General features: G+C 40.8%; 1 protein-coding gene and 3 long non-coding RNA genes across 4 annotated transcripts in view; 2 read left to right on the top strand and 2 right to left on the bottom strand.

The window, feature by feature from the left end:
* Nucleotides 1-18,742, bottom strand: part of LOC309489973 (uncharacterized protein) — a gene marked incomplete at its 3' end in the record, with an annotated part of 85,769 nt that extends 67,027 nt beyond the window's left edge. Inside the window, exon 1 of the mRNA XM_082158928.1 lies at nt 18,108-18,742. Coding sequence (XP_082015054.1) covers nt 18,108-18,654 — 547 coding nt within the window. The 5' untranslated portion in view covers nt 18,655-18,742. The remainder of the gene's footprint in view (nt 1-18,107) is intronic.
* Nucleotides 4,782-6,141, top strand: LOC309491156. The gene is made up of 2 exons (XR_014202947.1): nt 4,782-4,813; nt 5,703-6,141. It is a non-coding gene; the product is annotated as an uncharacterized lncRNA (long non-coding RNA).
* Nucleotides 18,743-24,696: 5,954 nt separating the features above from the next.
* LOC309490146 lies at nt 24,697-25,640 on the top strand. Its single transcript, XR_014202603.1, has 3 exons — nt 24,697-25,101; nt 25,147-25,191; nt 25,462-25,640. It is a non-coding gene; the product is annotated as an uncharacterized lncRNA (long non-coding RNA).
* Nucleotides 25,641-25,712: 72 nt separating this feature from the next.
* On the bottom strand, nt 25,713-26,477 carry LOC309490145. Its single transcript, XR_014202602.1, has 3 exons — nt 26,361-26,477; nt 26,204-26,278; nt 25,713-26,068 (listed from the first exon to the last, which is right to left on the bottom strand). It is a non-coding gene; the product is annotated as an uncharacterized lncRNA (long non-coding RNA).
* Between the last annotated feature and the right edge of the window lie 991 nt (nt 26,478-27,468).

Here is a 27,468-nt window from a genome sequence, read left to right as displayed (position 1 = left end):
AATATATTTACAGGAGTTAAAGTGTGAAAAACTGTCTGCTAAATATTCTATACATAATGATTTACCCTCTGGCTTTCTAGAACTTTGATTCAATTTTTGCAATGTTTTGCAACAATGTTTAGGCTTTGTCTTTGCTCTTTCTCACTCTGTTCTTCTAATTTTGTGAAAGCATTGTTTTTTTGTCTACAAAATCTGCAAACAATAGAAAATGTTATTTATTTATTCGTGATTTATTTATTAGTGTTATTTATATTAGATTAGATCAGGTTAAATAATTTGATTGAACAAGAATTCTAATTTTCACTACTCCCAATGTATGATTGCCGAACAATATATGTTTGAAAATTTATGGAGCAACAGATTTTGTGTGAAAATAAATCAGAAAGGTGGTTTGTTTAAAAATCGTATTAATGTATGAGGTGGCAAGGAGGTACACACGGGGCATGGTAAGACACACAGTATTGATAAAAATACTTAAGCTAAATTAATATGCTTTTCATAATGTCTAAGTTGATACTTGTTCAAACCAATCACTTTAGCAAAGTTTATAACAATTTGAGTTATTTTGATCAATTAAATAATAAATGTTTGTTCAATAAATATAGGCTATCTGTCAAATTTTTCATTTTAAAAATACAGAAACAAGATTCTTGAGATCTTTGTATTTAAATTGCTCCATAAGTCTAAAACATAAAAAAATATATATAAAATGGTAGATTAAATTAGCACAGAATCAACTTTGATCAAGTCAATGATCAGCCAAATTTCCAAGTCCATCATCAAAAGCGTTTATGAAAAAAAGTGCTGAGCAGAATTTGTGCCATTGAGTGGTATAAAAGAGAATTAAGTCAAATGCGCATTTTACCCCGGTGTGACTTTATAACTGTTGTAACCTGTATATCATTTCAATTTATACTTTAACTGTATAATATTAAATTAAATGTCTATACTTCCATAGGATGAGGCAGCTCAGAGAGTGAGAGCCCACTGAGCATCAGACAGTTAAACTGGCATTGACATTGAATTATTTAATTGGAAGAGTAATTATAACAACATAACTTGATTTTGCACTAAATCCTAATTGTAATCTTATTGCCCATATAAAAGAGTTGTTTTTAATTTTCTGTATTAAGATGATACTGCCTCATTCAAACTCCTTATAGTGCCCCCTTTTTTGGTTTAAGCCACTGCCCCTCAAAATGTCTGTGCACGGCCCTGGTTCATACGCTGAGGCGTTATGTGTGTGCGTAGCGCAGATACAGTCATATACACAGGCAGGGGTGGGCGCTGTACAGCGGGCACATTTCCTACACTTGAAATATGAATGGCATAAGCCGGTTTGACTGATATGGACCCTGTGGTGGTGTGAGACACTGCATGGGTAGTGCTTGTGTGTAGGGGTGAACACTGGGAAGTGGGCACTTTTCCTACACTTAGCAGTCGAGCGGCCTGAGCCAGCTTTATTGTTTTCGACCCTGGATGAGTGTGACACACAGAAAGGGTAGTGTTTTTGTGCAGGGGTGGGCATTGGGCAGTGGGCACCTGTCCTACATTTAAAACACCTTCGGCCTGAGCCGGAATATGACCAGACATAATGCTCTTTTTGAGATATATGTGGGTCGCCGTAAAAACGGCGTTTGTGTGCAGGCGAGCGAGTTGAGGAACTGACTCGTTGGCTGCTAAATAGACTCTTCGAGTCACCTCTGTTGAGGGAACTGAGAGAGCGGTTCGTGCTGATTTCAATGGCGGTCCGGCCGCGGCGGGACTTAACTATCGGCGCCTTCCTAGGGGGGCTAGGAAGACTTGGGGGTCTCAAAGCTTGGCGCAAGCTTGTGCCTGGGTCCCCGGGCAGGAGGCGGTCTGCGGTGGCTGGTAGAGCACGAGCGCTGACGTGCATCCCGAGCCTGGCGATGTTGTGAGGCGGTGGTGGGGGGCGCTGTTTTCCGAGCGGGCGGCTGCTTTTTAGCGCGCGGCAAAAAGTGTCTCATAGCCTGAGACGTTTTCTGCACCTCTGTGTATCGCTCCGCGAAGCCCTTCACCGAGGGACTGAAGAGGCCAGCTGGTGAAACAGGGGGAGACACGCCGTTGCTGCGGCTTTTGTTTTTCCATCTCTCTTCTACTGCTCAATTAAAAGCAGGAAAAGCAGTGTACGCACTCTACAAATTCCTCAAAGCCGTACTCTTATAATTGCCATCTGCCTACTCTTATCCGGGGACATACACCAATGTCCGGGACCCCTCAAAAGACTGGCGGAACGTGAACCCCGGGTTACTATTACGTTGGCCACCAACAGCTACTCTGGCCACTACGGTACTGGCTCAGACTCACCTGTGGGCCTGGAGACCGGGGTGTTTGTACCGTCGATGGCCTCGGGTGGCTCCGTTGGAGTGGCGGCGAGCGTGGGTCCACTGGCGGTGGTCGGCGCGGTGGAGGCCGGCATCCCAGCGCGCGAGGCGTTGCGCCCATCGACGCGCACCGGAGGACCCATGGGGACTGCCATGGGCACATCGGACTTTGTGCCCAGGGTGTCCTCGGGCTGTGGTGGAGTCGGGATCGCGGAAGGAGGAGGAGAAGGATTGGCAGCTGAGATACAATCCACAATAGCCCTCGATGCATCTAACACGGCGGCCGCAGGGGCTGCTACTGCTAGCGTAGCAGCTAAGAGGCTACAAACAACTGCAGCGTGCATCAATGGTCACGTGACATTGGCTGTCAGCATGACAGCTGAATTGGAAACAGTGCCAGGGATCCAAAATGGGTTTGTACCTCAAACTCAGACAGCACCAAACTCCTGACAAGTTATTAACCCCCTGAGGTCGGATGACGCGCGGGCGCGTCAACTCGATGTTTACTAAATGTTTCTATTAATATCTCCGCGATTGTGCAGCACACATAAATGGTTCTGATTTTGCCGTAATCGATAGATTCTCAGCTTCAACGTCCTTATTCTTGCGAGATCGTACGTGACTCATACAGAGAGCAAGAGGGAAGACAAGATGACCGTTCACCTTGCGTGATTGGTGGGCTAGCTTGCCTGTCTGCATTTTGTGTGAAACCAACCAATAGATGCGGTTGAAATCCCTAAGTACCCTCCCATCTCCTCACGGTGAGGAAAATACCAAGCTGACATGGAGAGAGAAAGAGTAAAAAAAAGTCCGCGAAAGAAAAAGTCCGCGAAAAAAACATGGCAACAACATAAAGAAGAGGAAAGCCTAGGACTTGTGGCGGTTTTGGAGAGCAGCGACGAGGATGAAAGGCGAGTTTCCGAGCCTGATGGATTTTCTTCTGATGAAGATGAGGATTATGATCACAGAAGAGATCCAGTTGAAGACGGGTAAGCGTATTTATTTTATAAAAACATTGTTCGCATGGTGCACTTTGTACTAGGCTAACTGTGACCATCTTGGCTAAAATAAGCTGTGCTGTGCTGCTTTGTGTATCTGAACTTTGACAAATTGACTGCGCCTTTAGCAAAGTGTTTACTTTATGTAAAAGTAATTTTCTTGTGTAAAACTGGGGTACACAAATAGTAATGTTGTAGGCATGTAGGCTGTTCTTGGTGGTCTCCTTTTGATAACTAATGTAATATTTATTCACCTCAATTCACAATTTGAATAACATTATCTCTTGTAGTGATGAATCGATATGTTTTGGCCAAATTGATAATGCAAGTCCTAACTTATTTGTTTTTGTGTTTTTTTCAGAGAGGATGCACAGCTACCAGGGCCCAGTGTAACACAGGCAGCCTCACCTGTGTCTGTCACCAGGGGCCTGATGTATAAACGTTGCTTACGCACAAAATGGGCATAGAAATATGCGTACGCATTTTTCCACGCACATATCGGGATTTATAAAAAATAAACTTGGCGTAAATAAGTGCGCACCGTAAGGATGCTCTTGACCGTGCGTACGCACTCTTTTAGAAGAGTATGTGTTTTGGCGACACCAACTGGCCCAAATAGCAATAACTATTTAAAATGAAAAACTTCAAAATTATCCTATTACATCACCCAATAAATCAAATTGCATCAACCTGAATTATCATTATCAGCATTCTTAACCAGGTGCAAATACTTTGAATTTACTTTTTTTTTTTAACGAATGGGCTATAAAAAGGTATGTGCGTATATAACATATCATCATAATGGATGCTCTAGCGCTGTTTGAAGACCTTGCTAATGACGCTCTACGGAGGGAGCGTGTTTTCAGAGACCGTGAAGATTTCCTTGCTCATGATGATGATTGGCTCATGAGCCGATTTCGATTCCCAAGAGCCATCCTCTTGGAATTGTGTTCTGAATTACGGCCAGTATTGGAAAGACCCTTGCGGAGAAACCACGCGCTGTGTGTTCCTGTACAAGTATTGACCACATTAGGCCACTTGGCCACTGGTACTTTCCAGCGAGAGTTGGCAGACCGATCGGGTATGTCGCAGTCATCCCTGAGCCGTGTCATGCCATATGTATGGGATGCCATAGTGGGGATGGCACCCCGATACATCCGTTTTCCTTACACGCAAGCTGAACAGGCCAACATCAAAATGCAATTTGCAGCAATCGCCGGTTTTCCCAATGTAATCGGTGCTATTGACTGCACTCATGTTGCAATAAAGGCACCATCTGAGAATGAATTTGCTTTTGTTAACCGAAAACATTTTCATTCTTTGAACGTGCAGAGCATATGTGATGCGCATATGTCTCTGACAAATATAGTTGCGAGATGGCCTGGGTCAACTCATGATTCCTACATTTTGTCCAACAGCAGTGTAGGGAACAGACTGCAACAGGAGCTGTGCGTGATGGATGGCTTCTTGGTAAGTCGGCAGGAATGCGCATGTAATTGTAATTGAGTAATGATGCAAATGTGTTTAAAGCATACCTTTTAAAATGTTTTTTCTTTTAGGTATAATTATAATCTCCAATGATAAACAAACCCACACTTATTTTAATATTTTTTTAAAGCAAAATTTCACATTAATCAATGCAAATTTTCAGGAAACAAAACATGTTTTATAGCATTTAAAAATTAAGTGAAATGTTATATTGAATCAATATTGCCCTGGAAAAAACAAAAAGCTATCTGTAGGCTATTTTACAAGTACTTTCTTTAAAGTATTCTTATAATATTGTTTATAATTGTTACCTCTGCCTAGCACTTGAAATGTTATATTAATTGTCCCATTGTATTTACATTCATTGTTTTGTTATATTTTCTTAAAAAAAAAAAAAGTAAATGTTTTACCTCTCAGGAGACAGTGGTTATCCCCTTAGAACGTGGCTGCTAACTCCACTAACTAGACCCCAAACCGAACAAGAACGGCGTTATAACGAGAAGCATTGCCGGACGCGTTCAGTGGTCGAACGCACTATTGGTCTGCTAAAAGGACACTGGAGGTGCTTGGATAGGTCTGGTGGCACAGTATTGTACAGCCCTACAAAGGTTTGCCGCATTGTGGTGGCTTGCGCAGTGTTGCACAACATTGCTCAAAAGAATGGTATACCTGTTCCATCGAACGCCCATACTGAAGATAATGAACCCGACCCTGGCCCTCCTAATGCAGTGCATAATGCTATGGCAATACAGCGGCGTATAAATGTAATACATGGAATGTAAAAAGGCAAGTGAATTCAAACTTTTTATTTTTTCACAAGTTCTTTAAGTGAACCACTTATTTCTGACAAAATTGTTTTTATTTCTTTCAGTTCGGAACACACCGCATTAACAGCATGAACCATGTGACGTTGGGTCTGCATGACTTCTTCCGTCAGTACACGCCTTGAGTTACCAGCGCTCGGTGGTGGCACAAAGGATGATGATGATGATGATGATGATGATGATGATGCACTGGATTGCGCACAGGATGGGGTTGCTTGGGCATTTGATGATGGCGGCACACTGGACGTTGGTGGAGGCACACAAGATGCCGGTGGTGGCACACAGGATGGTGGTGGAGGCACACAGGATGGCGGCGGCGGTGGCACGTAGGATCTAAGCCTACATCCCTTGTCTACCCCACTTGGACCACTCACCGGGCTTGAAGGCATTCCAGGATTAACTGTTCCTTTAATCATTAAAAAACGTTTAATTAAATAAAGGTTGTATTGCATATCTGTAAATGTGTGAAATAAAATGTGCACTTGATGACTTGCTTTTGTCTTAAGTTACATTTTTAGCATTTGAATAAACAGGAAAATCGACTATTTTAATAAACGTATATCTTAAGGGCAGCTGCATCTATTGCTAGATTTGTCACTTGGATATTTTAGGACTTTCCACTTCCACGGAATTTGAATTGGTTGATTTAAATTATCCACAATAAAAAAGCAGAATTTTAAACAGACAAAAACTTATATAATGTGTAGATAAATCAATTACTTACCATCGTCACTGCAAATCACATCCGTATCACCTTGGAATTCTGGAAGAACTCCACTTAATCCTGTTTCCCCTATAATCGCACCCACCCTTGCATCAAAGGCTGAGAGGTCAGTGATTCCTTGACCACCACCAGTTGTTACGACACTGCACCTGTGTGCACATATTCTTTTCTTTACTACTACTTTTAAGTCAGACCATTTTTTTTTTTGTCTCTTGGACTGTGCGAGGCACCAAGGTAACAGCATTGACTGCTTCTGTTACTTGCTCCCATTCTAATATCTTTCTTTTATTTGAAATGCCCGCAGAGAGCCCACCAAATAAAACTTTTTTTCGGCCCTCCACCTCAGACAGCAGTACCTCCATCTCGCAGTCGGTGAAGTTTCTTTTTTTTTGCTTTTCGTTTCTGTTCTTCCATTTTTAGCCAAACAGATCTTATCGGTCATATTAATATGGAGGGAGATCATACATATTCAAAATAGGCGGTCTTAACCTCCAAATATGGTTATTTCGGGAGGAGATTGGGGTAAGCTATAAGCACGTGCACCTGCGCACAATATTCAGATAAATGTGATTTATAAAGTGAACCTTGCGCAGGTTCTGGCGTACGTAGGGGAGACCGGGGACAGTTGCAACAGGGGATGGTTGCAACATGTCATTTTTCTCCAATCAGAAACAAGCTAGAGTGATGACACTCAATAAAAATAAGCCAAAAGGGCTTCTTTGTGCTCACTTTAACATACGCAGTATGCTCCCTAAACGTGAACAACTGGACCATATTCTCAGGAATTCAAATATTGATATAGTAGGCATATCAGAAACTTAGCTTAAAGAATCATCAGGTGGGGGTGTATTGCTGTATGTGAAAAATAATTTGGAGTATTCACTACTAAGTGTGCCAAGTGAGGTCAAAATTGAAAATGTTTCAGTAAAAATGTCCCTCTCTGCAGAGATGACTTTTACTCTGGTTTGCCTTTACCGTCCTCCATCAGCCAAAGTTGACTTCTATGAACAACTGCAGGTACTAGTCAAGTCAAGTCAAGTCAAGTCAAGTTTATTTGTATAGCGCTTTTCACAATACAGATTGTATCAAAGCAGCTTCACAGTATTAAATTAAAATAATACAACAAAGTTTGTTTCAAGAGGAATTTATTGATTGATAAAATTAAATTAAATATCCCCAACTGAGCAAGCCAAAGGCAACAGTGGCAAGGAACCGAAAAACTTCATCAAGTGACCTAATGGTGTCCTAAAACTCCATCAGGTGACCTAATGGAGAAAAAAAAAAAAACCTTGGGAGAACCCAGGCTCAGTCGGGGGCCAGTTCTCCTCTGGCATTTATGAGCTAGAGGCCGGATTGTAGTTTGAACTGTAGGATTATATGAATGCCTGGCTGAAGAGATGCGACTTTAATCTAGTTTTAAACTGGGAGAGCGAGTCTGAGCAACGAACAGTATCAGGAAGACTATTCCAGAGTTTTGGAGCCAAATGTGAGAATGCTCTCCCTCCTTTGGTGGTTCTGGATATCCTAGGTATGACCAAAAGCCTTGAATTTAGTGATCTTAAAGAGCGCGATGGATTATAGGGTGATAAAAGATCCGTTAAATAGACTGGAGCTAAGCCGTTTAGGGCTTTATAGGTCAGTAGCAATACCTTGTAATTAATACGGAACTTTATAGGTAACCAATGCAGTGATGATAAAATCGGTGTTATATGATCATATTTTCTTGATCTAGTAAGAACTCTAGCGGCGGCATTTTGGACTAACTGTAGCTTGTTTATTGAGGATGCAGGACAACCAGCTAGTAAAGCATTACAGTAATCCAGTCTCAAGGTCATGAATGCATGAACTAACTTTTCTGCATCAGAAACTGATAGCATATTACGTAGCTTAGCAATGTTTCTAAGGTGGAAAAATGCTGTTTTTGTAACATATGAAATATGATTTTCAAAAGACAGGTTGCAATCGAGTATGACACCCAGGTCTTTTACTGTAGAGGATAAAGTAACAGGACATCCTATGATGTTAAAGTTGTATTGTGCGAGGTTTTGTGGGCGTTTTTTTGAACCGATAAGTATTACCTCTGTCTTGTCTGGATTTAATAAAAGAAAATTACGGGTCATCCAATCTTTTATATCTTTAACACACTCTGTCAATTTGGAAAATTTTGCGTTTTCATCCGGCCGTGATGAAATATATATTTGAGTGTCATCAGCATAACAATGGAAACTAATTCCATGTTTCCTTATAATATTTCCAAGTGGCATCATATATATTGAAAATAACAGAGGGCCTAATACAGATCCCTGCGGCACTCCATAGTTTACTGGAGTTATGATCGATTTTTCTCCATTTAAATAGACAAAATGGTAGCGGTCAGATAGGTATGATTTGAACCAGCTTAGTGCTTGTCCTTGAACACCAGTATAATTTTGTAGTCGATCTAAGAGTAATGTATGATCTATAGTATCGAACGCAGCACTAAGATCAAGTAAAACTAGTATTGAGATACAGCCTTGGTCAGAAGCTAAAAGTAAATCATTTGTGATTTTAACGAGCGCAGTTTCAGTGCTATGATGCGGTCTGAATCCAGACTGAAACTTTTCATAGATCTCATTTGGTTGCAAGAAAGAGCCCAGTTGAGCGGACACCACTTTTTCTAATATTTTAGACATAAATGGAAGATTTGAAATGGGTCTATAATTTGCTAGATTATTATGATCTAATTGTGGTTTCTTAATGAGAGGTTTTATAACTGCCAGTTTAAATGTTCTTGGAACCTGACCTAAAGATAAAGACGAGTTAATAATATTGAGGAGAGGATCTTCCACTACAGGTAACACTTCTTTCAGTAGTTTAGTTGGTATAGGATATAATAAACATGTTGTTGTTTTAGATGAAGTGATAAGTTTATTTAACTCTTTTTGTTCTATAGTTGCAAAGCACTGTAATTGTTCTTTCGCGGTGATAATTGAAGCTGAATTATAAGGCGCGATTGAAGATTGAACGTTTACAATTGTGGTTCTGATGCTTTCTATTTTCTCAGTGAAGAAGTTCATGAAATCATTACTACTGAACTGTAACAGGATATTTTGTTCGGGTGACGTCTGTTTATTTGTTAGTCTAGCCACGGTGTTAAATAAAAACCTTGGATTGTTTTGGTTGTTTTCTATTAGTTTGCGGAGGTGCTCAGCCATGGCCGCTTTTAGGGCCTTTTTATAACGTGACATACTGTCTTTCCACGCGATTCTAAAGACCTCTAAATTAGTTTGTTTCCATTTACGCTCTAAAATACGCGTTTCTCTCTTTAAAACATGCGTAGTATTGTTATACCATGGTGCTTTATTTTTCTCTCTGACCTTTTTTAATTTAATAGGTGCAACCACATCCAATGTTCTAGAGAGAATGGTGCTCATAGTGCTAGTTAGTTCTTCTAGTTCATCTGTTTGTTTGGGTTCAGGCAGCAGCTGAGACAGATTAGATAAGCAATTTGAGAAATTATCTATGGTGGATGGGAGGATTGTTCTGCCTGGTTGATAACGCGACGCCGCATGACATATTACAGCAGTACGTAATATGCAAGTTACCATGTAGTGATCAGTGACTTCATCACTTTGTGGAATGATATCTATATCGGTTGGATCGGTTCCATGTGATATAATTAAATCGAGTGTATGATTAAGACGATGTGTTGGTCCGGTGACGTTTTGCTTGACCCCAAATGAATTTAATAAATCTGTAAACGCAGCTCCTAACGCATCATTTGGATTATCTACGTGTATGTTAAAATCTCCAACAATTAGTGCTTTATCGACATTGACTAATAGGTCTGAGAGAAAATCTGCAAACTCTTTTAGGAAATCAGCGTAAGGCCCTGGCGGTCTATATACGGTAGCCAAGGCTAGAGATAATAGGGATGTTTTTCTAACATCTAAGAGCGTAACATTTAGTACAAGTACTTCAAATGAAATAAACTTATAACCCGTTTTCTGGGTAACATTTAGAATATCTTTATAAATGGTTGCAACACCTCCGCCACGACCAATCAGACGGGGCTCATGCTTATAACAGTATCCAGGAGGAGTAGACTCATTAATACCGAAATAATCATTTGGTTTAAGCCAGGTTTCAGTAAGGCAAAGTATATCGAAGCTATTATCTGTGACTATTTCATTTACAATAACTGCCTTAGGTGTGAGTGATCTAATGTTTAGAAGACCTAGCTTTAGAAATAGTTTTTGTTTACTAATAGCAACATTTTCTGTTTTAATAACAATTAGATTTTTCCTAGATCCTGCATTAGATTTATTATTTGATCTCACTAAACGAGAAATAGACACGGTTTCTATGCAATGTTCTACACTAGTATTTATATCAGTTGAATTGGTGCAGCAGAGACTATGATTTGGACTTTTGGTTACTAGTCAAAGGGTATTTAACATTTTGGAGATGTTATCTGACAGAAGATCCGCTCCGAATCTGCTTGGGTGTAAGCCATCAGCACGGAAAAGCCTAGGACGCTCCCAAAACAGATTCCAATTATTTACAAAGAGCAGTTTCTGCTCATTGCACCATGACATTAACCATTCATTTAGCGCAAATAATCTGCTGAACTTTTCATGCCCTAGTCGGTACGTGGGAAGCGGTCCTGACACAATGATCGTTGTTTCAGGCGATGTACTGCGTACCGTATCGATTAGATTCCTGAAGTCTTTCTTCAGAATCTCCGTCTGGCGCAGCCTGATGTCGTTCACTCCCGCGTGCAGGACCACAGTTCCGACGCGCTTGTCACCGTTCAGGATCTCGGGAACGCGAGCAGCGATTTCAGAAACACGAGCACCAGGAAAGCAGTGACTTACTACTTAAACATCACACAACACACAACAAGTACAATGAAATTATTGTAATTAGAGACTTTAATGTGAACTGGGACTGTAAGAAAGATAGGAAAACACTGTAAGAAAGATAGGAAAACACTAAAGCATACTGACAATCTACATTTTTTCCAACTTGTTCAGCAACTAACCAGGATTACGAAACACTCTAAAACTAAAATATATCTACTTTTCAGCAACAGACCTGAAAGGATAATTAGATCCTACAATTTCCTGACTGGTCTTTCAGACCATAATATTATAATTTTTTCTAGGAAACTGTCCAAGTCGAGGGTTAATAATGATTTTTTTTATTCCACAAATAATAGGTATCCTTATGAGTTTATACCTAACAGCCAACGACAAAATGTGGCCACAGCCCTGTCATCACTGGACTGGGATACAATCCTGTCTTGTGACAATCCTGAATTTTGCAGCAGTAAATTTATAAAATCTCTGAAGGATGTTATCTCAACCCATTCGAGCAGAGGGAGATATAAACGTAAAAAAAGGTGCCACTTGCCATGGCTGAATAAAGAATGTAAAAATCTGATGTCAGCTAGAGACCTGCTATTAAAGCAATTTTTGAAATCAGGTCTAACAACAGACCGTCAGAAGTTTACTCACATGCGAATCAAGGTAACACAGAGTCTGAGACAGGCCAAAGCTAACTTTTTCATTAAAGTAATAGAGAATGCAAACGGCAATGGAAAATTAGTATGGCAAAAACTAAATAAACTGCTTGGCCGACAATTAAACAAAAATAATAAGGAATGGAGCTTCAAATTAATGACTCGATTATTAAAGATCCACTTTCCATAGCCACCAATCTCAACAGTTTCTTTATAAATTCTGTGAAAGAGATTACGCAGCATTTTGCTTCATCTCTGTGTTCTGACAATGTTACTGATCCACATCAGTCTGTATTCAAAATCACTGAAATCTCAGACTATGAAGTAACAAAAATGATTACTGCCATGAAAAATTCAAAAGCCCTTGATGCATTTGGCCTGAATACACATTTTTTTAAAGAGTACAAGGACCCTCTTGTAAGTCCAATCACCCATCTTCTTAATATGTCCTTTAACCATTCTATAGTCCCTGCAGATTGGAAAGTGGCTGCAGTGACACCAATGTTCAAATCAGGTGCTACAACAGACATGTCCAACTATAGACCTATCAGCATACTTCCCGTTATATCAAAAATCGCGGAGAAGTGGGTAGTCAGACTGTTGACTGCCCATCTGGAAAATGTCCAACCTTCATTACATCCACTACAATTCGGTTTTCGGACTCATCACTCCACCGATAGTGCCCTGTGTGTGTTAACAGAAAACATAAAAGGTCTGCTTGACAAGAGTCCTTGTGTCGGAGCTGTCTTAGATTTGAAGAAAGCCTTTGACTCAGTTTAACATCTCTGATCAAGCACTTTTATGGTTTAAATCCTATCTGTCCCACAGGAAACAGTACGTGGTAGTAGATGGTGTCAAATCTCCTTGTCTAGATTCCGGAGTTGGTGTCCCACAGGGGTCTATCCATGGGCTGGTTCTGTTCTCTCTTTTTATTAATAACCAAATTCATGTCCAAACGTCTTCTCACAGATGTATGCGGATGACGCAGTAATTTACACTCAAGCAAAAACCATCCAACAAGCAGCTGCTGATCTCACAGCTGCTCTATTCTATGTGCAGGACTGGCTCAAGGATTCATGCCTCATGTTGAACACCAGAAAAACTGTGTGCATGTACTTCTCAAAACGTCATGTCGAAGTAACCAGATCAAATATCTTTCTGAATGGAGTGGAGCTTGACCTGGTCTCAGAATTTAAATACCTTGGGGTAGTCATTGATCCAACACTTTGCTTCAAAAGTCATGTAAAAAAAGTAGCACAGGTAGTCAAATTTAATCTTCAAAATTTCCGGCATATTCAAAATAATTTAACCATGGGTGCTGCTAAAACATATATTTATTCAATGATTATTTCTCATTTTGACTATTGCTTGACTACCTGGTCTCTTGCTTGCCCCACAACACTTGAAACCATAGAAAGTCTCTATAAAAAGGCATTAAAAACACTTGATAAAAAAACGCTATCCCACCACTCTAAAAAAACATAGATGATCAATTTGAAAATGGCCTGTCTGATATTCGCAGATGACCACACGAGCCTCCACCAGAGGAGACTTGATAATACCCCACAGGCGCACCACCTTCGGTCAGACGGTCCTGTCTGTCCGAGGTGGGAACCTGTGGAATAGTCTTCCTCTAACACTGAGAGAATGCCCTACATATAGCTCGTTTAAAGTCCAGTTGAAAAAATGGTTATGGGCAAACCAAAGTTGCACACATTAGTGGGTATGTTGTATCTTATTCTAAATTTCTTTATTTTGTAATGTGTACATGGATGAGTGTTTGTGAAGCTGAATGAATTTTTAAGTCTTATGTGAATATTGTATAGGAATTTTGATAATTTATTGATAAACGATGTACTTACTGTAGATGTAAATTTTATTCTGCAATGTTTTGTGACATGTGTGATCTTAGCCCGTGGGACTACGGATGGAAATGAGCTTTTGCCTACAATCCGGCACTGTCCCAATCTAATAAATAAATAAATAAATTTCATGTTGACTGGGTCCACGCAGCTACAGGTTGTCCTAATCTCTTTAATTTCTTTCCAAACAATATTATCTTACTAACCCCAAACTTTTGAACTGTAAGCCTAGTGTATAATGTTAAAAAAAGCTTTCTATTTTAGATAAATGCTGTTATTTTGAACAATGGTTTGTTTGCAATGTGAATTTTGTTTATGTATGACATTAAAATTACTTTTAGAATTAAATAGTTCATAAATAGGTTAAGCAATACAAATGTGTTTATGTCTGATAAACTTTTAAACACATACTTAACTGCTGACACTGAAATGACGTACACTGTGTGATACAGTACAAATATTTTGAGTGTCTCTCATTTTCCTATAAAGAACCACGATTGTCCCTCATTTTCCTTTTCTGAAGTTAGCACCCCTACCGTCTACTATCCTGCTGGGTGATTTTAACATTCATGTGGATTCCAGTAGTTGTTCTCTTGCTACTGATTTTCTATTACCGCTGGACTGCTTCAATTTCATACAACACATAACAAAGGGCATACCCTGGACCTGGTGTGCTATACTGGCATAACCCCCTCCCACCTGCAGTGCACTGACCTGGCTGTCTCTGACCACTATGCTATTCTATTATTGGTCCCTGTGTCTACGCTATCTGATTCCCTAGCGACTCACCTCGCCACCCACCACCCCTTTTTGATGGCCACTAGTTGATAGCATGGTGGAACATTACAACCGTGCCCTCTCTTTCAGCCTGGACTTTTTTAGCTCCTCTTACCACGCGTTACGTGTCTTTCTCTCGTCCTGCCCCCTGGTTCACCCCTGAGCTCCGCAGGATGTAGACCATAGGACGTAGGCTTGAGAGACGATACAGAAGATCCGGCCTCACTGTCCATCGTGAAGCATTTAAAGAACAGGTCATGAACTACAAAGAAGCCCTTTCTCAGCCAAAAACAAGGTATTACTCCACACTCATCAATAACCAACAAAAACACCCCAAATTGCTCTTCTCCACCATCAACCGTGTTCTTCATCCTCCTGATGCTGCTAAACCCTCAGACGCAGCTGACCTCTGCTCCAGGTTCCTGGATTTTTTCCAGCAGAAAGTGGACACCATCCACCGGCATGCTCCAGTCTCCCCCTGCCCCAACAGGACTCTCAGCACTCAGCTGCCCGCTCACCTCAGTGCTGCATATCTGCCTTCTCTCCATTGGATGCCGACCAAGTAACAAAACTGGTCATCTCAGCCAAGACTTCAACCAGCAGTCTTGACCCAATGCCCACCACCCTGGTCAAGGCCTGTCTTCCCATCCTCTGCCACCCAATGCAAGACATTATAAATCTCTTGCCACTGGTGTGGTACCATCCAGCTTTAAAATGGTGGCAGTCATCCCCACTCTCAAAAAGCCAGGTTCAGACCCAGACGACCTCAACAACTATCGTCCAATCTTCAACCTCCCTTTCCTCAGCAAAATCCTGGAAAGAGCAGTGGCTGCCCAGCTTCAACATCACATGTCCCACCATGAGCTCTTCGAACCCCTTCAATCTGGTTTCAGAACCCACCATAGCACTGAGACCACCCTTATTAAAACCACTAATGACCTCCTGCTTGCTGCTGACAATGGCCTTATCACCATCCTCATCTTCATTGACTTTTCTGCAGCTTTTGATACAGTTTCTCATACCATCCTTCTCCACCTTGCCTCTGAGCTCATCTGCCTCAGTGGCACAGCACTGTCCTGGTTCCGGTCTTACCTCACAGACCGGAAACAATTCATCACCCAAAATGGCTCCAACTCTGATCCAGCATCCACCAACCATGGCGTGCCCCAGGGCTCTGTGCTTGGTCCTCTGCTGTTCACCATCTACATACTACTCCTAGGTCATATAATCCGTAAACATGGACTCAACTTCCACTGCTATGCTGATGATATTCAACTTTATATCAGCACTAACCCCTCCTCCCAGCTCCCACCCACACAACTTGTCAACTGCCTGCAGGAACTCAAATCATGGATGACCACAAACCTACTCAAACTCAACAGTAATAAGACAGAACTCATGGTGGTGGCCTCTGCACCACTGCTCAAGAAAGTTGGAGACCTGGCCCTGGTTGTGGATGGCTGCTCCATTTCCCCATCTCCTGAGGTGCGCAACCTGGGCGTCATCTTGGACTCCACTCTCTCCTTCCAGTCACACATCAACAATATTACCAAGTCTGCCTTCTACCACCTCAGAAATATCTCACGACTCCGGCCTTCTCTCACACATTCAGTAACTGAGACACTCAACCATGCCTTCATCACATCCCGTCTGGATTACTGCAATGGTGTCCTGGCTGGACTGCCCACCAAGGCCCTTAGCAGACTCCAGTATGTCCAGAACTCTGCTGCCAGGGTTCTAACCCACACAAAGCCCTGACAGCATATCACTCCCATCCTCCAACAGCTCCACTGGTTGTCAGTTAATTCACACATTACCTACAAGATCTTGCTGCTCACTTACAAATCTCTCCATGCACTCTCACCAAAATACCTCACAGATCTCCTCCACCCCTACACTCAGTCACGTTCCCTGCGGTCCTCTGACAAGGACCTGCTGGACACCCCCCGCACCAGGTTGCGGACTTTTGGGGACAGGGCTTTCTCTGCCAGTGCTCCCACACTCTGGAATAGTCTACCACTCCTCGTCCGCTCTGGCCCATCCCTGCTCAGTGTTCAAAATACACCTCAAAACATTTCTTTTCACTAAGTCCTTTCCCGGCCCTTCCACCATCAGCTTTGCAAAGAGCGCAGCCAGTGTTCACTGATGTTTGACGACAGGAAAAAAAGTTTAAATACTTTCAATCTGAGGTCAGTTGTCCAGCGGAGCAGTGAAACACTGAAAATGCCATTAATGGTCAGAAGAGTAAAATAAAACCTCTGGTGAAGAGGAGGAAATTGCAATATATTAACCAAAAGCTGCTCTTCCTGCTTCCTCAAAAACCTTGCTAACAGATACAAACTCATACTAAAGAGCTGTTCAGTTGAGTTGTTAATTTTCTGGCCAAACCAGAAGCTAATTTGCTTTGGTTTGTAAAAGATGTTATACATGTTTGAAACTGTTCTTGTGACAGTTACAGTATATAGTCTTGACCAGCAGGTGTCGCTAGCGCTTGGTGTTTCTAGTGCTTCGAAACGGTGGCTGCATCCGAAAACTGATAAATTCTGCCTTCAGAGGACACATTCCAAGGTCGGAAGTCATCAAGACACATCCGAATGCAATGTTAGTTTCACTTCTTGTCTCCTGAGAGACCTTCATCTGATTGATTTTTTATTCAGTTTTATTTTAATAAACATGACACAATATAACATCACGACTACATGAAAAGAGCTTTTACTGTTATAAAACAGATTTGTGAGAATTAGTGGAACTGAAGGTGTTCGAATAAACACGAAATACATGTGATTGTTGTCATGCGGTGAATCCGGCCAATCGTGAAACAGCTGTGTCGTCATCAGAGCTCTTGCAGCCACTCTGGAGAAGCAGCGCTGTATGAAGTCGAACAAGCCTAAAATCAGCTAGTATGGTGGGTGATTATTAATTATTGATCTCATTAGTTAGCAGAATGCCCAATAACGAGTTAACGAGTCATCCAGGTGGTACAAATGGTTTTCTGTTTGGCTTTAAAAGACCTGGATGGTTTGAGACTTTAGCCTGTGCAGTTGAATTGGTTTTCTTAGTGGCTCAGTTTGTGTTATAAAATGGGTTTGATTAAAATGACTGTTTTGGTAGTTCTTTATCACCAGTTACTATGGCATGGTGAGTTTATTTTTTTGTTTGCTTTTGGTAAGTTTACTTGTCTGTTTAAAAAAAAAAAAAAAAAAAAAAAGTCAAATGTGTTTCTCAGAATTCAGCTGCTTAGTCGAAGATGGATCCTTAGATTTATCCTTGAGTGATGTTGGGAAAGTAGTTGGAGAAAAAGGTTTGTAGACCTTTTTGTTTCATAATATATACTTTTGTACTAAGGTAATGAGTTTATACTAACCCATTTACATGGTTGTTGTTTTTGCTATTAGCAAAAAACTTATTTCTCTTTCTCCCTCTCTCCAGACAATTCTAGCTCTATCCAACTGCAGGGAACTTTTAGCCCTAAGGGGTCCAGTTCTGTGAACGCCACCTTCAGCCAGGACTATTCTGAGGGGTCGGGTTCTATGAACGCCACCTTCAGCCAGGATGATGCAGAGTGGTCCAGTTCTGTGAATGCCACCTTCAGCCAGGACTATTCTGAGGGGTCTGGTTCTGTCAACGCCACCTTCAGCCAAGACGATGCTGAGGGGTCCGGTTCTGTCAACGCCACCTTCAGCCAGGACGATGCTGAGGGGTCTGGTTCTGTCAATGCCACCTTCAGCCAGGACGATGCTGAGGGGTCCGGTTCTGTGAACGCCACCTTCAGCCAGGACTATTCTGAGGGATCGGGTTCTGTCAACGCAACGTTCAGCCAGGACGATGCTGAGAGGTCCGGTTCTGGGAACGCCACCTTCAGCCAGGACTATTCTGAGGGGTCCGGTTCTGTGAACTCCACCTTCAGCCAAGATGATGCTGTGGGGTCTGGTTCTGTGAATGCAACCTTCAGCCAAGATGATGCTGAGGGGTCTGGTTCTGTGTATGCCACCTTCAGCCAAGATGATGCTGTGGGTTCTGTGAATGCCACCTTCAGCCAAGATGATGCTGAGGGGTCTGGTTCTGTGTACGCCACCTTCAGCTGGGACGATGCTGAGGGGTCCGGTTCTGTCAACGCCGCCTTCCGCTAGCATGATGCTGTGGGATCTATTGTTTTAGCCCCTGTCTATTTAACATGACACGAGTCAAGATTCTGTGTAACAATAAAATTGTCTTTTTGGAATGGGTTTCATGGTTTGGTTGTCAACTCATCTTTCTTTTAGATTTTGCTAAGGTTTTACAGCCACTTGGATTAGTTTGTGATGGTTTTATTGTCTTGTGGATGACAGGAGGCCTGTCTTTTGAGGTCCAGTTTTGCCCAAGAAGTCTGTGAACATTTATTCTTCCAGTTTGACTTCTTTGAGGACTACGATAGGAAAAAGTGACTGCAATATTTTGCAGATATTGTGATCATTCATAGATGAGTGAATGATTAAGGAGTCCGTCTTACTTGCGGAAGTAGTTTGCCCAACATTATTCTCGTGTACTTTCCACGATTTTATTCTATAGGATTGGCTGAATGTGTTTGCTTATTTCATTTGCAGCACACAAATGATTTTGCACAATTTGAATGAACTTTAACCCTCTGATGGTCTTCGTTTAGCAGTCACACTGGGGGCCTTCCCGGTCATAAATGACCGGACACCTAAAAATTAAACTTCCTCCATCCCGGTAAAAACCAATGAAATTTATTTTTGTTCTATATTTATTCTTTTTAATTTAGAATTTTGAGACAATTTGATTGAACTTATATTTATGCAATATTTATAGTCAATTTTTTTGCCATTGGAAATAATGATTATTATTTTTTTTTATTTTATTTTTTTTATTCTATGCAGTATTTTCGGGTAAAATAGAGACTAGGCTTTCAGAAAAAAAATCTAATTAAAAAAAATTAATCAATTTATTAAACATAAAATTAAATAAAACATGTTATTGCATGGGTTTACCACTAGATGCCTGTATAGCTCTAAATGGAGATGTTTGTCAATTCTAGTTGTTTTTGGACCAAATTACTTACTTTTAAGATGTGGATTGAATGTATTTTTTTAGAAATTCTCAAATAATACTTTTTGCCAAGGTTTATAACATTTTATTAATTATTATTTTAATAATTTTAATTATTATTATATTAATTATATATACATATATTAATTATAATTATTAATTATGTTATGTTTTTCACTCTTGATGTTTTAGAGATTCACCCCTTCATTGCTGAGCACTTTTTTTCTGCATCGTGGCTGATTTGTAGAGAATTTTTGTGTTTTTGTCAATTTCCCATTCATTTCCTATGGGGGTAATTTTGACCGAAGACCAAAATCATGACTAATTTTTTGACCACTTAGCATGCTCGGATCATGAACTCAATTTTTTTGTGTGTTCACATACCTAATGCCAGAAAAGTCACCAAGTTTCGTAACATTCTGATGAAGCTGTGATTTTTAAAAATTCAAAACAGATTTTTGTAATCTGAATTTATTGGTGTGTATGTGTATAAACGTGTGTTTGTATGTGTGTGTGTGTGGGTGGGTGTGAATTTTTTGCACTCTTGATGTTGTAGAGTGTCACCCCTTTACTGCGGTGTACTTTTTTTTAGAATCGTGTCCGATTTGTAGATTGTACAGACAAAAATTCAGAGAATTTTTGTGTTTTTGTAAATTTCCCATTCATTTCCTATGGTCGGTCATTTTTGACCGAAGACCACGAGTGTGACTATTTTTTTTACGACCACTTAGCATGCTCGGATCATGACCTCAATTTTTTTTTGTATTCACATACCTAATCCCAGAAAAGTCACCAAGTATCATAACCTTCCGATGAAGCTGTGATTTTTAGAAATTCAAAACAGAAAATTATTCGGTCAGAAATGACCGAGGACCATCAGAGGCTGGTTAGTTTTGCTTTCAGGATTTGTCGAATGTCCCTATAGTTCCTCTGGGCTCTGCGAATGAAAGAAATGTGTCATAAATAAAAATGCATTATATAATTCTCATCTGAGTTCTGCCCATTAGAAAGTAAGTCCAGCAGGGGGTGACAGACAGGCAACAGCTAACCTTTATGATGAGGGTGAGCAGAAAAATACATACTGTAAAAAAAAATTTTTAAACTTGAGAATTTTTTTTTCTTTAGAGGGTTTCATCAGTGATATTATTTTAAGGGGGAAGAAGAGAGATTTCTGCCACTGTTAAAAAAAAAAGAACTAAAACTAAAAAATGTGTTAACCACACAAAGACCATCAGTCTAAAAAACAGTTATAGCAAACAGCCATTTGGTTGCTGTTGATCTGATGAGTTACAACATGGTAAGACAAACACACTCATACTTAAATGAAAACTGATTGTTATTGATATACTGTACAGTTGTCAACATTTTAAGTGGATCAAAACCTTTCATCAAAGTTATACACGATTTTGAACAATACCCGTTCTTGTCTTAGGATAACTTTGATGATCCACTTCAAATGTTGACTACTGTAGATGAAGCTCATATTACACATGCTTTCTATACTTTGTTGATGTATTTTCTTTTGTAAAATGAAGTTAGGCAGATCATTCATGTGTTTGGCCTTTTTTGATGAACATAAACTAAAAGCCGCAAAACACATTTTGAAGCAGCTCTTGGCTCCTTAATAATGGCAGAGAGTCTCTAACGGGTGCAATCGATTTTTATTCTTCGAGAAATTAAGTTTTATTAACTAAGTTCGGGAGGAGCAAGTTCAGATAATTAACACGAGTGGATAGCACTCAGCAATCAATGATTAAGAGGGTATATATAGACTCAGCAGTCTTACCTCGATCCATTGAAAGTTTGCAGCATCCCCCCACCACCCCTTCTCCACACTTCTAGTTCTAAACACTAACATGTGGGGGGAGTACTCTGGGTTCGGGCTGAATTCTGAGCTCGGAGCCCTCCCTCCGGACAGCACGCCAAATACGCATTAAATCTTACTCCCTCAAAATTATATGTAAGTGTGAATCAGCATAAGCACCGTGAAAACTAGAAGTAAATGGTTAATGAACCTTTGGCACAAATTTTCAAATAAATCCTCACCCCTTTTACAGTGCATCATCATGCATTTGTGTATATGTGCAATGCACATCAGAAGACCTTTAAAGCTATTTAAAACAACAATTTGCTCACTAAACACATGCAACTTTCCTGGTACAAGATACACAACAAAACAATTTCCAGTAACTGTCAATGTACACATTTTACATCATTAAAGCCTTTCATTCTCTTATACATGAAGCCAAATTTATACACACCTCACTCCACTCACCAATGGTGCAAACTTTAAACTAGCTGCTTTCCTGAATTAGCCGCTAGCTTGATGGTCTCTGAACTAAAACAGCACAAAATGTGTGGACATAAGACAAAGCAACTCCACAAAAACATTGTGAAAACGGAATTACATAACTTAAGGATGTAAAATGTCTACATTGTCTGTTACTGGAAATTGTTTTGTTACTGGAAATTGTTTTGTATCTTGTACCAGGAAAGTTGCATGTGTTTAGTGAGCAAATTGTTGTTTTATGTGTTGTTATTTTTAAATAGCTTTAAAGGTCTTCTGATGTGCATTGCACATATACACAAATGCATGATGATGCACTGTAAAAGGGGTGAGGATTTATTTGAAAATTTGTGCCAAAGGTTCATTAACCAGCTTTTTGTGTGTTTACTTCTAGTTTTCACGGTGCTTATGCTGATTCTTGAAGAATAAAAATCGATTGCACCCGTTAGAGACTCTCTGCCATTATTAAGGAGCCAAGAGCTGCAACAAAATGTGTTTTGCGGCTTTTAGTTTAAAGTCCCTGTAAAGGCAATTCTAAAAAAAAATTCTAAACACATTAGAAATGTTAGAAATGTTTTGCTAAAACATATTACAAAGACTGTGAACTGTGAAGTACTGAATTGTGGAGTTAGACCGTTAAACAGTTTTTCACCATTGCTGTGTTCCGGATTTTTTGGGCGGGGCTAAAACGGGGGCTCGATGACGCACTGAAGCCCCTGAGCTCCTGGACACGCCCCTACTTGATGACGCACTGGAGCCCCTGACGCTGTCCCCACCCCTAACAATATAAATAGAGCACATTCACATCAGTTTGCCGATCGCGAGTTTATATGATATCAATGGTTACTACAGCCTACAGTTTGCTAGCTAGCTATGCCTTCGTTACGGAAATGCGTACTACCTGGATGCGATCACGTACAAAACAGATCGGTGTCCTTATTAAAATTATCAAGAAGAGGTGGATTAATTTAGTGAAGAGCCGCCTTGATGGAGAGGAGAGCTGAGGATCACCGCCAAAACCTGCCTCTGTAGTGATCATTTTACACGGGATAGTTTTATAAACTTTCGTTGGAGACAACTGGGATTCACTGATAATCCGCTGTTACTGGTGAATGAGGCCGAGCCGACTATCTCTCGCCTCGGTGTTCATACTCCCGTCGCGCCGACAACTGGTGCTATCGTCGGCAGTGCGTGCCCACCAATGAGTGTAAGTTGCCTTGTGTGCTTATGTTATAATTATAGTAGGTAGTCCAGGCTCGAACATGTATGGCTTTGTAAAAACAATTAAGCTGTTAGGAGCATCCATTCCGGCTGTAGCGGTGACAGACAGTTGAGTAAGGCGACGGCAGCTTTCCCGCGAGTGGGCGTGGTTTCAGCGCAGCCAGTGGACACGCCCCCAGCGTTTGAGAGCAGAGACAACTGCTCATTTTTTCAAGATTTTGATAGCTTATTTTATGTACTTGCCGGCTTTTTTTATCATTCAAATTTGGCTGGGTGGCTAATTACACATTTTTCTGTGGTGTGACAAACTCAGAACACATACTTCATTTTGACTTTACAGGGACTTTAATGTTCATCAAAAAAGGCCAAACACATGAATGATCTGCCTAACTTCATTTTTCAAAAGAAAACACATCAACAAAGTATAGAAAACATGTGTAATATGAGCTTCATCTACAGTAGTCAACATTTGAAGTGGATCATCAAAGTTGTCCTAAGACAAAAACGGGTATTGTTCAAAATCATGTATAACTTTGATGAAAGGTTTTGATCCACTTAAAATGTTGACAACTGTACAGTATATCAATAACAATCAGTTTTCATTTAAGTATGAGTGTTTTTGTCTTACCGTGTTGTAGATCATCAGCAACCAAATGGCTGTTTGCTATAACAGTTTTTTAGAATGATGGATTTTTTTTTTTATAGATATAATTCTTTTTTGAGAATTATATAGTGCGTTTAAAAAAATAAATAAAATTATTACACATTTCTTTCATTCGCAGAGTCCAGAGGAGCTTTAGGGACATTCGACAAATTCTGAAAGCAAAACTAACCAATTAAAATTTATATTCAAATTATGCAACATCATTTGTGTGCTGCAAATGAAATAAGCAAACACATCATTCAGCCAATCCTACAGAGTAATATCGTGGGAAGTACACTAGAATAATGTTGGGCAAACTACTTCCACAAGTAAGTAGGACTCAATCATTCACTTATCTATGAATGATCTAGCCTAGAAATCTAGACGCACCCTAGCGGCAGCAAAATGTATTTTGCAGCCAGGGCAGTCTAGCAACTCTCCACTGACTTTCAAGCTGCAAAAACCTAAATTGGGTCAGGCCAATCACATCGTGTATAGAGTAGGCGGGGCGGGCTTAACATGATGACGACAGAGTTGCGACGGTTACCTGCTACTTGAAAACAAAGAATGGCTGCTGCTGGCGAACATCTTTCGAATCGGCTTTGTCCGCGACTCTGGAGGACTTGGAGTTAAGTTTTTCTTTGAGAAAAGAGCATAGAACAGCACTTAAGTCATTCTTAAAAGGAAGATGTGTTCGTAGTTTTGCCGGCCAGATATGGCAAAAGTTGAATCTATCAACTAGCTCCGCTGTTGGGAAAACGCTCTGGTTGGTTGAAGCGCTGTCCTAATGCGTGCAGAGGGAATTTGAAAGACAGCCGTTTATCCCGCCCCTCGTATTGAGCTGTGTCTATGGTGAGTTGCCAGACCCAACATCTTGATGTAGGTCTGGCTTGCCAGGCTATGAATGATCACAATATCTGCAAAATATTGCAGTCACTTTTTCCTATCATAGTCCTCAAAGAAGTCAAACTGGAAGAATAAATGTTCACGGTACTTCACAGACTCCTTGAGAAAAACTGGATCTCAAAAGACAGGCCTCCTGTCATCCACAAGACAATAAAAGCCATCACAAACTAATCCAAGTGGCTGTAAAACCTTAGTGAAACCTAAAAGAAAGATGAGTTGACAAACCAAACCATGAAACCCATTCCAAAAGCCAATTTTATTGTTACACAGAATCTTGACTCATGTCAAGTTAAATAGACAGGGGCTAAAACAATAGATCCCACAGCATCATGCTAGCTGAAGGCAGTGTTGACAGAACCGGACCCCTCAGCATCGTCCCAGCTTAAGGTGGCGTACACAGAACCAGACCCCTCAGCATCATCTTGGCTGAAGGTGGCGTTCACAGAACCAGACCCCACAGCATCATCTTGGCTGAAGGTGGCATTCACAGAACTGGACCCCTCAGAATAGTCCTGGCTGAAGGTGGCGTTCACAGAACCAGACCCCACAGCATCATCTTGGCTGAAGGTGGAGTTCACAGAACCGGACCCCTCAGAATAGTCCTGGCTGAAGGTGGCATTGACAGAACCGGACCCCTCAGCATCATCCTGGCTGAAGGTGGCATTGACAGAACCGGATCCCTCAGCATCGTCCTGGCTGAAGGTGGCATTGACAGAACCGGACCCCTCAGAGTAGTCTTGGCTGAAGGTGACGTTCCCAGAACCGGACCCCTCAGAATAGTCCTGGCTGAAGGTGGCATTCACAGAACTGGACCCCTCAGCATCGTCCTGGCTGAAGGTGGCGTTCACAGAACCGGACCCCTCAGCATCATCCTGGCTGAAGGTGGCGTTCACAGAACCCGACCACTCAGAATAGTCCTGGCTGAAGGTGGCGTTCACAGAACCAGACCCCACAGCATCATCTTGGCTGAAGGTGGAGTTCACAGAACCAGACCCCTCAGAATAGTCCTGGCTGAAGGTGGCATTGACAGAACCGGACCCCTCAGCATCGTCCTGGCTGAAGGTGGCATTGACAGAACCGGACCCCTCAGAATAGTCCTGGCTGAAGGTGGCGTTCACAGAACCAGACCCCTCAGAATAGTCCTGGCTTAAGGTGGCGTTCACTGAACCGGACCCCTCAGAATAGTCCTGGCTGAAGGTGGCATTGACAGAACCGGACCCCTCAGCATCGTCCTGGCTGAAGGTGGCATTGACAGAACCGGACCCCTCAGAATAGTCCTGGCTGAAGGTGGCGTTCACTGAACCCGACCCCTCAGAATAGTCCTGGCTGAAGGTGGCGTTCACTGAACCCGACCCCTCAGAATAGTCCTGGCTGAAGGTGGCATTGACAGAACTGGACCCCTCAGGGCTAAAAGTTCCCTGCAGTTGGACAGAGCTAGAATTGTCTGGAGATAGGGAGAAAGAGAAATACATTTTTTTTGTTAAATAATAGCAAAAACAACAACCATGTAAATGGGTTAGTATAAACTCATTATCTTAGTACAAGAGTATATATTATGAAACAAACAAGGTCTACAAACCTTTTTCTCCAACTACTCTCCCAACATCACTCAAGGATAAATCTAAGGATCCATCTTTGACTAAGCAGCTGAATTCTGAGAAACACATTTGACTTTTTTTTTTTTTTTTTTTAACAGACAAGTAAACTTACTAAAAGCAAACAAAAATTTAACTCACCATGCCATAGTAACTGGTGATAAAGAACTACCAAAACAGTAATTTTAATCAAACCCATTTTATAACACAAACTGAGCCACTAAGAAAACCAATTCAACTGCACAGGCTAAAATCTCAAAACCAACCAGGTCTTTTAAAGCCAAACAGAAAACCATTTGTACCACCTGGATGACTCGTTAACTCATTATTGGGCAAATCTGCTAACTAATGAAATCAATAGTTAATTAATCACACACCATACTAGCTGATTTTAGGCTTGTTCGACTTCATACAGCGCTGCTTCTCCAGAGTGGCTGCAAGAGCTCTGATGATGACACAGCTGTTTCACGATTGGCCGGATTCACCGCATGGCAACAATCACATGTATTTCGTGTTTATTCGAACACCTTCAGTTCCACTAATGCTCACAAATCTGTTTTTTATAACAGTAAAAGCTCTTTTCATGTAGTTGTGATGTTATATTGTGTCATGTTTATCAAAATAAAACTGAATAACAAATCAATCAGATGAAGGTCTCTCAGGAGACAAGAAGTGAAACTAACATTGCATTCGGATGTGTCTTGATGACTTCCGACCTTGGAATGTGTCCTCCGAAGGCAGAATTTATCAGTTTTTTGAGGAAGCAGGAAGAGCAGCTTTTGGTTAATATATTGCAATTTCCTCTTCACCAGATGTTTTCTTTTACTCTTTAGATTAGATTAGATTCAACTTTATTGTCATTACACAAGTACGGGTACAAGGCAACGAAATACAGTTTAGGTCTAACCAGAAGTGCAATAGCAGCAAGTGCAGGATATACAGTGGTTCCATAAGTGCAGGACATGGATATGTACTGAATAAATATAGAGTTGAATACTATTATAAACAAAAATGTACAGATAGATTTGTCCTATGAATATAATATACAGATAACTATTACTGTGAACAGAATTTACAGCTAGATATGTACTGAATATAATATACAGATGACTGTTACTATAAACAGAATTTTACAGATAGATATGTACTATGAATATATATACAGATGGCTGTTACTATAAACAGAATGTGAGCATAATATACAGATGGCTATTACTATAAACAGAATTTTACAAATAGATATATGTAT

This window comes from Leuciscus leuciscus (genome assembly GCF_965113295.1).
Source record: "Leuciscus leuciscus genome assembly, chromosome: 25".
NCBI lineage: Eukaryota > Metazoa > Chordata > Actinopteri > Cypriniformes > Leuciscidae > Leuciscus > Leuciscus leuciscus.
The sequence above is the reverse complement of the archived record's forward strand: the minus strand, read 5'-3'. Positions and strand labels throughout refer to the sequence as shown.